The sequence below is a fragment of the Coregonus clupeaformis genome, chromosome 13 (assembly GCF_020615455.1).
Source record: "Coregonus clupeaformis isolate EN_2021a chromosome 13, ASM2061545v1, whole genome shotgun sequence".
Taxonomy (NCBI): domain Eukaryota; kingdom Metazoa; phylum Chordata; class Actinopteri; order Salmoniformes; family Salmonidae; genus Coregonus; species Coregonus clupeaformis.
Genome location: NC_059204.1, coordinates 8,494,161 through 8,506,382, shown reverse-complemented (window position 1 = coordinate 8,506,382; position 12,222 = coordinate 8,494,161). Strand labels below are relative to the sequence as shown.

At 46.2% G+C, this 12,222-nt stretch overlaps 1 protein-coding gene across 4 annotated transcripts in view; it reads left to right on the top strand.

Moving 5' to 3' along the window:
• Window positions 1–12,222, top strand: part of mtmr4 (myotubularin related protein 4) — a 102,812-nt gene that overhangs the window by 64,097 nt on the left and 26,493 nt on the right. For all 4 annotated transcript variants that reach the window (XM_045224223.1, XM_045224222.1, XM_045224224.1 and 1 more), the window contains 4 exons: window positions 3,899–4,065; window positions 6,288–6,384; window positions 9,320–9,433; window positions 11,815–12,017. In XM_045224223.1, coding sequence (XP_045080158.1) covers window positions 3,899–4,065; window positions 6,288–6,384; window positions 9,320–9,433; window positions 11,815–12,017 — 581 coding nt within the window. The remainder of the gene's footprint in view (window positions 1–3,898; window positions 4,066–6,287; window positions 6,385–9,319; window positions 9,434–11,814; window positions 12,018–12,222) is intronic.

The window sequence follows — 12,222 nt, the reverse complement described above, 5'->3', positions numbered from 1 at the left end:
ATGCAAATGTATTACTTAAAAATCATACAATGTGATTTTCTGGATTTTTGTTTTAGATTCCGTCTCTCACAGTTGAAGTGTACCTATGATAAAAATTACAGACCTCTACATGCTTTGTAAGTAGGAAAACCTGCAAAATCGGCAGTGTATCAAATACTTGTTCTCCCCACTGTATATATATACAGTGAGGGGAAAAAAGTATTTGATCCCCTGCTGATTTTGTACGTTTGCCCACTGACAAAGACATGATCAGTCTATAATTTTAATGGTAGGTTTATTTGAACAGTGAGAGACAGAATAACAACAAAAAAATCCAGAAAAACGCATGTCAAAAATGTTATGAATTGATTTGCATTTTAATTAGGGAAATAAGTATTTGACCCCTCTGTAAAACATGACTTAGTACTTGGTGCCAAAACCTTTGTTGGCAATCACAGAGGTCAGACGTTTCTTGTAGTTGGCCACCATGTTTGCACACATCTAAGGAGGGATTTTGTCCCACTCCTCTTTGCAGATCTTCTCCAAGTCATTAAGGTTTCGAGGCTGACGTTTGGCAACTCGAACCTTCAGCTCCCACCACAGATTTTGTATGGGATTAAGGTCTGGAGACTGGCTAGGCCACTCCAGGACCTTAATGTGCTTCTTCTTGAGCCACTCCTTTGTTGCCTTGGCCGTGTGTTTTGGGTTATTGTCATGCTGGAATACCCATCTACGACCCATTTTCAATGCCCTGGCTGAGGGAAGGAGGTTCTCACCCAAGATTTGACAGTACATGGCCCCGTCCATCGTCCCTTTCATGCGGTGAAGTTGTCCTGTCCCCTTAGCAGAAAAACACCCCCAAAGCATAATATTTCCACCTCCATGTTTGACGGTGGGGATGGTGTTCTTGGGGTCATAGGCAGCATTCCTCCTCCTCCAAACACGGCGAGTTGAGTTGATGCCAAAGAGCTCGATTTTGGTCTCATCTGACCACAACACTTTCACCCAGTTCTCCTCTGAATCATTCAGATGTTCATTGGCAAACTTCAGACGGGCCTGTATATGTGCTTTCTTGAGCAGGGGGACCTTGCGGGCGCTGCAGGATTTCAGTCCTTCACGGCGTAGTGTGTTACCAATTGTTTTCTTGGTGACTATGGTCCCAGCTGCCTTAAGATCATTGACAAGATCCTCCCGTGTAGTTCTGGGCTGATTCCTCACTGTTCTCATGATCATTGCAACTCCACGAGGTGAGATCTTGCATGGAGCCCCAGGCCGAGGGAGATTGACAGTTCTTTTTGTTTCTTCCATTTGCGAATAATCGCACCAACTGTTGTCACCTTCTCACCAAGCTGCTTGGCGATGGTCTTGTAACCCATTCCAGCCTTGTGTAGGTCTACAATCTTGTCCCTGACATCCTTGGAGAGCTCTTTGGTCTTGGCCATGGTGGAGAGTTTGGAATCTGATTGAATGATTGCTTCTGTGGACAGGTGTCTTTTATACAGGTAACAAGCTGAGATTAGGAGCACTCCCTTTAAGAGTGTGCTCCTATTCTCAGCTCGATAGCTGTATAAAAGACACCTGGGAGCCAGAAATCTTTCTGATTGAGAGGGGGTCAAATACTAATTTCCCTCATTAAAATGCAAATCAATTTATAACATTTTTGACATGCGTTTTACTGAATTTTTTTGTTGTTATTCTGTCTCTCACTGTTCAAATAAACCTACCATTAAAATTATAGACTGATACGTTCTTTGTCAGTGGGCAAACTTACAAAATCAGCAGGGGATCAAATACTTTTTCCCTCACTGTATGTATATATATATATATATTGTGAATCGTCCATAAATGTGAAAAAAATCGCGAGAGTATTTTTAGGCCATATTGCCCAGCCTTAAACTAGCCTCTCAAAGCACTTCATGATGACAGAAGGGAGCGCTACTTGCCGATAGTCATTTAGTTAATTTACATTCGCTTTCTTGGGTACAGGAACAATGGTGGACATCTTGAAGCAAGTGGGGACAACCGACTGGGATATGGAGAGATTGAATATCCTGAGTGGCGCAGTGCATCGCAGTGCTAACTGTGCCACTAGAGATCCTGGTTCGAATCCAGGCTCTGTCGCAGCCGGCCGCGACCGGGAGACTCATGGGCGGTGCACAATTGGCCCAGCGTCGTCCAGGGTAGGGGAGGGAATGGCCGGCAGGGATGTAGCTCAGTTGATAGAGCATGACGTTTGCAACGCCAAGGTTGTGGGTTCGATTCCCACGGGGGGCCAGTATAAAAAAATATGTATTCACTAACTGTAAGTCGCTCTGGATAAGAGCGTCTGCTAAATGACTAAAATGTAAATGTAATATGTTCGTAAAACACTCCAGCCAGCTGATTTGCACATGTCCTGAGAAAGCGGCTTGCGATGCCATCTGGGCCGGCAGCCTTGCGAGGGTTAACACGCTTAAATGACTGACTTGCGTCGGTCACGGAGAACGAGAACACACAGTCCTCTTGAGCGTCGGAGGCTCTGTTGTTTTCCTCGAAGCTGGCGAAGAAGGTTTTTAGCTCGTCCGGGAGCGAGGCATCGGTGTCAGCGATGTGGCTGGCTTTCCTTTTATAACCCGTGATTGTCTGGAGTCCCTGCCACAAGTCTTGTGTCTGAGCTGTTGAATTGAGACTCCACTTTGTCCCTGTACTGTAGTTTAGCCTGTTTGATCGCCTTACGGAGGTCATAGCTGGTCTGTTCCCAGTCACCTTGCAGCGGTTAAATGCGGTGGTTCGCGCTTTCAGTTTTGCGCGAATGCTGCCATCTATACACGTTTTTTGGTTTGGATAAGTTCTTATCGTCACAGTGGGAACAACACCCTCTATGCACTTCCTGATGAACCCAGTCACCGAGTCTGTGTATACGTCGATACTATTCTCAGAGGCGACCTGGAACATTTTCCAGTCCGCGTGATCAAAACAATCTTGAAGCATAGATTCTGATTGGTCAGACCAACGTTGAACAGTCCTTACCACTGAAGCTTCCTGTTTTAAGTTTCTGCCTATAGGTGGGGATGAGTAGACTGGAGGTGTGATCTGATTTGCCAAAGGGAAGTTGGGGGAGGGCCTTGTAGCTGTCCCGGAAGGGAGAGTAGCAATGATCCAGGGTCTGTGTTGCGCGTGTAGCAGAGGAGATGTGTTGATAGAATTTCGGTAGCGTTTTCCTCAGATATCCTTTATTAAAATCCCCCAGCTACAATAAATGCGGCCTCAGGGTATGCGGTTTCCAGTTTGCACTTAGTCCGTTGTAGTTCCTTGAGAGCCGTGTCGGCTTGGGGGGGGGAATATACACGGCAGTGACGATGACCGAAGAAAATTCTCGGGATGTAATGCGGTCGCCATTCGATGGTGAAGTATTCCAGATGGGGAGAACAAAAGGACTTGAGTTCCTGGACATTACAATCACACCATGAGTTGGACGTTCCTGGACGTTACAATCACACCATGAGTTGGACGTTCCTGGACGTTACAATCACACCATGAGTTGGACGTTCCTGGACGTTACAATCACACCTGAGTTGGCGGCGAATCACACCATGAGTTGGACGTTCCTGGACGTTACAATCACACCATGAGTTGGACGTTCCTGGACGTTACAATCACACCATGAGTTGGACGTTCCTGGACGTTACAATCACACCATGAGTTGGACGTTCCTGGACGTTACAATCACACCATGAGTTGTTCATCGTCAAACAAACCCCTTCTGCCTTTCTTTCTCCCGGAGAGTTCTTTCTCCCTGTCCGCGCGATGGTTGATAATATCGTGAAACCGTAATATGGACAAAGAGTGATAATATGGTGAAACCGTGATGTTTTCTTGAAGGTCCTGGCCGTCCTCTGACGTCCCGCCCTGATGTGTTTTTGTTCTGTTATCTCCTCAGATGCCGCTTCTCCACGTTCAAGCAGTGCCAGGAGTGGCTGAAGCGTCTGACCCGGGCCATAGCCCGCCCTGGCAGGCTGGAGGATCTGTTTGCCCTGGCCTATCACGCCTGGTGCCTGGGGGGCAGCACTGACGATGAGGACCAGCACCTACACCTCTGCAGACCAGGTCAGAGACACACACACTCACACACATACACACACACACACACACACACACACACACACACAGAGAGAGAGAGAGATACCTACAGGAAATACGTATTTGAGCTGACGGCTCAGAGAACTGGGATTTCTTTATAGCCTTTATCACTTCACTCCCAACAGACGGACTGATATATTCTCTGTGCACGTGGATATATATTCTCTGTGCACGTGGATATATATTGTCTGTGCACGTGGATATATATTCTCTGTGCACGTGGATATATATTCTCTGTGCACGTGGATATATATTCTCTGTGCACGTGGATATATATTCTCTGTGCACGTGGATATATATTCTCTGTGCACGTGGATATATATTCTCTGTGCACGTGGATATATATTGTCTGTGCACGTGGATATATATTCTCTGTGCACGTGGATGCACAGAGAATATACTGATTTTGAGCTGAATAATTAAAATCTTCAGGGAACTGAGGGTTCGGGTTCCCTCATTGTAGCCATTTTGTTCATATCAAATCATCCCTTTCTCTTTGACATCACTCAATCCATCTCCCCCTTTACGCTCTTCATCACTCAATCTATCTCCCCCTTTACGCTCTTCATCACTCAATCCATCTCCCCCTTTACGCTCTTCATCACTCAATCCATCTCCCCCTTTACGCTCTTCATCACTCAATCTATCTCCCCCTTTACGCTCTTCATCACTCAATCTATCTCCCCCTTTACGCTCTTCATCACTCAATCCATCTCCCCCTTTACGCTCTTCATCACTCAATCTATCTCCCCCTTTACGCTCTTCATCACTCAATCCATCTCCCCCTTTACGCTCTTCATCATCTCAATCTATCTCCCCTTTACGCTCTTCATCATCTCAATCCATCTCCCCCTTTACGCTCTTCATCATCTCAATCCATCTCCCCCTTTACGCTCTTCATCATCTCAATCTATCTCCCCCTTTACGCTCTTCATCATCTCAATCTATCTCCCCCTTTACGCTCTTCATCATCTCAATCTATCTCCCCCCTTTACGCTCTTCATCATCTCAATCTATCTCCCCCTTTACGCTCTTCATCACTCAATCCATCTCCCCCTTTACGCTCTTCATCATCTCAATCCATCTCCCCCTTTACGCTCTTCATCACTCAATCTATCTCCCCCTTTACGCTCTTCATCACTCAATCCATCTCCCCCTTTACGCTCTTCATCATCTCAATCCATCTCCCCCTTTACGCTCTTCATCACTCAATCTATCTCCCCCTTTACGCTCTTCATCACTCAATCCATCTCCCCCTTTACGCTCTTCATCACTCAATCTATCTCCCCCTTTACGCTCTTCATCACTCAATCCATCTCCCCCTTTACGCTCTTCATCATCTCAATCCATCTCCCCCTTTACGCTCTTCATCACTCAATCCATCTCCCCCTTTACGCTCTTCATCATCTCAATCTATCTCCCCCTTTACGCTCTTCATCATCTCAATCCATCTCCCCCTTTACGCTCTTCATCATCTCAATCCATCTCCCCCTTTACGCTCTTCATCATCTCAATCTATCTCCCCCTTTACGCTCTTCATCATCTCAATCTATCTCCCCCTTTACGCTCTTCATCATCTCAATCTATCTCCCCCTTTACGCTCTTCATCATCTCAATCCATCTCCCCCTTTACGCTCTTCATCACTCAATCCATCTCCCCCTTTACGCTCTTCATCATCTCAATCCATCTCCCCCTTTACGCTCTTCATCATCTCAATCCATCTCCCCCTTTACGCTCTTCATCATCTCAATCTATCTCCCCCTTTACGCTCTTCATCATCTCAATCCATCTCCCCCTTTACGCTCTTCATCATCTCAATCCATCTCCCCCTTTACGCTCTTCATCATCTCAATCTATCTCCCCCTTTACACTCTTCATCATCTCAATCCATCTCCCCCTTTACGCTCTTCATCACTCAATCTATCTCCCCCTTTACGCTCTTCATCACTCAATCTATCTCCCCCTTTACGCCCTTTCCCTGTGTTTGTAGGTGACCATGTCCTCTTTCTCTGTGTGTTTGTAGGTGACCATGTCCTCTTTCTCTGTGTGTTTGTAGGTGACCATGTCCTCTTTCTCTGTGTGTTTGTAGGTGACCATGTCCTCTTTCTCTGTGTGTCTGTAGGTGATCATGTCCTCTTTCTCTGTGTGTCTGTAGGTGACCATGTCCTCTTTCTCTGTGTGTCTGTAGGTGATCATGTCCGTCAGAGGCTGCAGATGGAGGTGAAGAGGATGGGCTTCGACATGCAGAACGCCTGGAGAGTGTCCGACATCAACCTCAACTACAAGTACGACACACACAGACACAACGCAGAGCAGGAAGATTTATGATCAAACTGCTGCCTCATCAAGTTGACGCGCACACACACACACACACACCACCCCCTTAATTAGCCAGCCCACTCTCTCCTAAGCAGGCACGTCTGTCTGTGCTGTCAAATGGTCCCAGGCTAGCTAGCGGAACAGACTGGATGGGGAGAGTGACTCAGCATTTCAAAGTGCCTTTTCTGTGCCAGTCAGTGTTTGAACTTTCTCTCTCTGTCGTTACTTGGCTCTTGATCATCTGTGTGACAGCTCTGAAGGAGAGGACAGACAGACGGACAGTAGGGAGAATGGACAGACACTAGGGAGTGTGGGAGGTAGAGAAAGGAGGATTAGTGGGAGGGAGAGTGGGAGGGAGAGAAAGAAGCATTAGTGGGAGGGAGAGTGGGAGGTAGAGAAAGAAGGATTAGACAGAGGAGTAGAGTAGGAGTCACTGTCATCCCTGTGACAGACTGAGCTCTCTCTCTCTAAAGGACAGTCAGGCCGTGAGGCCCATACAGACTGGTAGTATACTGTTAGGAGGACTCTGTCTAACCTTCAGAAGTATTCAGACCCTTTGCTATGAGATTTGAAATTGAGCTCAGGTGCATCCATTGATCATCCTTGAGATGTTTCTACAACTTGACTGGAGTCCACCTGTGGTAAATTCAATTGATTGGACATGATTTGGAAAGGCACACACCTGTCTGTATAAGGTCCCACAGTTGACAGTGCATGTCAGAGCAAACACCAAGCCATGAGGTTGAAGGAATTGTCCGTAAAGCTCAGAGACAGGATTGTGTCGAGGCACAGATTTGGGGAAGGGTACCAAAACATTTCTGCAGCATTGAAGGTCCCCAAGAACACAGTGGCCTCCATCATTCTTAAATGGAAGAAAGTTTGGAACCACCAATACTCTTCCTAGAGCTGGCCGCCCAAACTGAGCAATCAGGGGAGAAGGGGTGTGTGTGTGTGAGAGAGAGAGCGGTGACCAAGAACCTGATGTTCACTCTGACAGAGCTCCAGGGTTCCACTGTGAAGATGGGAGAACCTTCCAGAAAGACAACCATCTCTGCAGCACTCCACCAATCAGGCCTTTATGGTAGAGTGGTCAGACGGAAGCCACTCCTCAGTAAAAGGCACATGACAGCCCATTTGGAGTTTGCCAAAAGGCACCTAAAGGACTTTCAGATTCTCTGGTTTGATGAAACCAAGATTGAACTCTTTGGCCTGAATGCCAAGCGTCACGTCTGGAGGAAACCTGGCATCATCCCTACGGTGAAGCATGTTGGTGGCAGCATCATGCTGTGGGGATGTTTTTCAGCGGCAGGGACTGGGAGTCTAGTCAGGATCAAGGGAAATATGAACGGAGCAAAGTACAGAGAGATCCATGATGAAAACCTCCAGAGCACTCAGGACCTCAGACTGGGGCGAAGGTTCACCTTCCAACAGGACAACAACCCTAAGCACACAGCCAAGACAGCGCAGGAGTGGCTTTGTGACAAGTCTCTGAATGTCCTTGAGTGGCCCAGCCAGAGCCCGGACTTGAACCCGATTGAACATCTCTGGAGAGACCTGAAAATAGCTGTGCTGCGACGTTCCCCATCCAACCTGACAGAGCTTGAGAGGATCTGCAGAGAAGAATGGGAGAATTATTGTGTGTAGATTGCTGAGGATTTGTATTTATTTTAATCCATTTAGAATAAGGCTGTAACGTTAACAACATGTGGTTAAAGTCAAGGGGTCTGAATACCTTCTGAATGCACGGTGTAGAGGAGGCATGGAGATGGTGTACGTGCTGGAGTGTCAGAATAGGTTATAGAATAGATTATAGTAAGAATAGATTATAGTAAGAATAGATTATAGAATAGATTATAGTAAGAATAGATTATAGAATAGATTATAGTAAGAATAGATTATAGAATAGGTTATAGTAAGAATAGATTATAGAATAGATTATAGTAAGAATAGATTATAGTAAGAATAGATTATAGAATAGGTTATAGAATAGGTTATAGTAAGAATAGATTATAGAATAGATTATAGTAAGAATAGATTATAGAATAGATTATAGTAAGAATAGATTATAGAATAGGTTATAGTAAGAATAGATTATAGAATAGATTATAGTAAGAATAGATTATAGAATAGATTATAGTAAGAATAGATTATAGAATAGATTATAGTAAGAATAGATTATAGAATAGATTATAGTAAGAATAGATTATAGAATAGGTTATAGTAAGAATAGATTATAGAATAGATTATAGTAAGAATAGATTATAGAATAGGTTATAGAATAGATTATAGTTAGAATAGATTATAGAATAGATTATAGAAACATATTTAAAGGATAGTGAGCTATAGGGATAACCTCCTGAATATCTCAGTTTAAGCATTGCTTGGAGAAATCAATCTCACTTTGGATGTTTTATCTGAGAATTAAAAGCCCCCTCTCTAACAGTCTTGGTGCACTACCTTGGTAATTACCCTGCTCTGCTGTGTGCTTTTATATGTCCCAGGGCTTTTATATGTCCCAGGGCTTTTATATGTCCCAGGGCTTTTATATGTCCCAGGGCTTTTAGAGTCAGGTTCGTCAGTAGTGATACATGTACATTCCTATACGTATCAAGCTACATGCGTTTTATGCAGATGGACCTTATTGCTTAGTGCATATGTAATGAAGGTGATTTGATAAACTATACGCGCTTGACGAGTAACCTTGCCTTTTGAGCTAAAGACTTCAGCTAGCTGCCTAGGGTTTATCTCAGCGGTCTAATGCAGTATTGTGGCTCGCAGGACACATGGGTTCCAATCCAGTCGACTGTATGATCTGTATATAATCCTAACCCCTCTCCCCCCTCCCCCCCCTCGTCTCCCTCGTCCCTCTCCCCTCTCTCCCCTCGTCTCCCCTCCTGCCAGGCTGTGCTCCAGCTACCCCCAGAAGCTGCTGGTGCCAGTGTGGATTACAGACAAGGAGTTGGAGAGTGTGGGCTCCTTCAGATCCTCCAAGAGAATCCCTGTGGTGGTCTATAGGTAGGTACACACACACACACACACACACACACACACACACACACACACACACACACACACACTCGCCATACTATACACACACACACACACACACACACACACTCGCCATACTATACACACACACACACACACACACACTCGCCATACTATACACACACACTCGCCATACTATACACACACACACACACACACACACTCGCCATACTATACACACACACACACACACACTCGCCATACTATACACACACACACACACACACACACACACACACACACTCGCCATACTATACACACACACACACACACACACACTCGCCATACTATACACACACACACACACACACACACACTCGCCATACTATACACACACACACACACACACACACACTCGCCATAATATACACAAGCACATTTTTGTCATTTAGCAGACACTCTTATCCAGAACGATTTACAGTTAGTGTGTTCACTTTTAAGGTAGCTAGTTTAGACAACCACATCACAATGTTTTTTTTTATTTTCTTCTCAATAGAGCAGCCATCAGCAAAGTCAGCACTAGTAAGAAAAGAAAAGACGAGTGTGAGTGTGAGAAAGGCAAGGGTGTTTGTTTTTTGGTCAGGGAATAGGTAGTTTTTCAGGTGTTGTCGGAAGGTGGGCAGGGACTCGGCTGTCCTGATTTTAGGATTTTATGAAGCTCCCCATTAGCTGTTGCAAAAGCAGCAGCTACTGTTCCCGGGTTCTGATATTAGGGGGGAGCTTGTGCCAGGACAGAGAAGAGCTTAGACTGGGATGAGCCGGCCCCTCGTAGGGGTGGGAGGGCCAAGAGACCAGAGGTGGCAGAACGCAGTGCTCGGGTTAGGGTGTAGGGTTTGAGCAAGGACTCTGGTTGGGGTGTAGGGTTTGAGCATAGCCTGAAGGTAAGGAGGGACAGTCCCCCTTGCTACTCCGTAGACAAGCACCAGGGTCTTGAAGATGATGCAAGCTTCAACTGGAAGCCAGTGGACGGTGCGGAGGAACGGGGAGACGTGGGAGAACTTGGGAATGTTGAACACCAGGCGTGCTGTGGAGTTGCAGGGGTTTGATTGCACAAGCAGGGAGCTTGCGGTAGTCCAGTCGTACTCTACTGATGTTGTTGCAGGGATCGGCAACAAGCAGAGGGATTTTTTTGGGCCCCCCAAAGTTTTTAGGATTTTTATGTAAAATCACCAGCAATTCAGCTGAAAATTAGTTCAATTTAGGAAATCTGTTTCCAAGTATTCCCACGAATAAAAAAGAGACATACTGTATATGATCGTGTCTCAATGTAATCAAGGTATGAAATTATTATTTTCAAATACAATCTCTTTTTGGGCTTAGTTGTGTTCAATTTGCTGTGTCGTCCCATGGCTGAATTTAGTTGCTTACTTCTGTTGTAGAGCCTGAATCTGCAGGAGCGAGTCACTGCTTTGATGTTTGCACTTAACGACAGGGTGTTGTCCAGGATCACGCTGCGGTTATTTGCACTCTGGGAGAGGGACACTGAGTTGTCAACCGTGATGGACAGGTCTTGGAGAGGGCAGGCCTTCCCCGGGAGGAAGAGCAGCTCTGTCTTGTCGAGGTTGAGCTTGAGGTGGTGGGCTGTCATCCAAGCTGAAATGTCGGCCAGGCACGCAGAGATACGTGTCACCACCTGGTTGTCTGAAGGAGGAAGAACACACACTGAAACATACACACGGACACACACACTGAAACATACACACGGACACACACACTGAAACATACACACGGACACACTCACTGAAACATACACACGGACACACACACTGAAACATACACACGGACACACACACTGAAACATACACACGGACACACACACTGAAACATACACACGGACACACACACACTGAAACATACACACGGACACACACACACTGAAACAGACACGGACACACACGCACTGAAACGGACACGGACACACACACACACACACTGAAACGGACACGGACACACACACACTGAAACGGACACACACACACTGAAACGGACACACACACACTGAAACGGACACGGACACACACACACACTGAAACGGACACACACACACTGACACGGACACGGACACACTGAAACAGACACGGACACGGACACACTGAAACAGACACGGACACACACACACTGAAACAGACACGGACACACACACACTGAAACAGACACGGACACACACACACACGGACACACACTATGAAACAGACACGGACACACACACTGGCACATTCCAAATATCCTCACCATACCCAGCCTATGGACCAACACATTCCAAACACATGGCTAATGTTTTGACCTGCTCTGGTTTTGTAATGTATTGTTTACTGATGGATAGTCCCCCTATCCTGCCGTCCCACCAGGCACCAGAGGAACGGGGCAGTGATCGCCCGCTGCAGCCAGCCAGAGATCAGCTGGTGGGGCTGGAGGAACACAGAGGATGAGTACCTGGTAACATCCATCTCTAAGGCCTGTCTGATGGACCCCGGGGCCAGATTCACCTGTGGGGCCCCAGCCTGCAGCCAGCCCCGAGGGGAGGGCCCAGACAGCTCTGACAGCGACTTTGGTAAGGATGTGATCTGGGTTTAGTCTTATTTATTGACCTTAGGTAAGTAACACTGCTCAATGCATTGTAACTGCATCGTCGTGCATTATACCTGCAGGCTTTAAGTTAGGTGTTACCAGCCTTCACTTTACAAGACAAGTTGACCGACGGAGAAGACATTCTCATCAACAGCAATAACCTGGGGTGGGTAGGAGGAGGGGGAGAG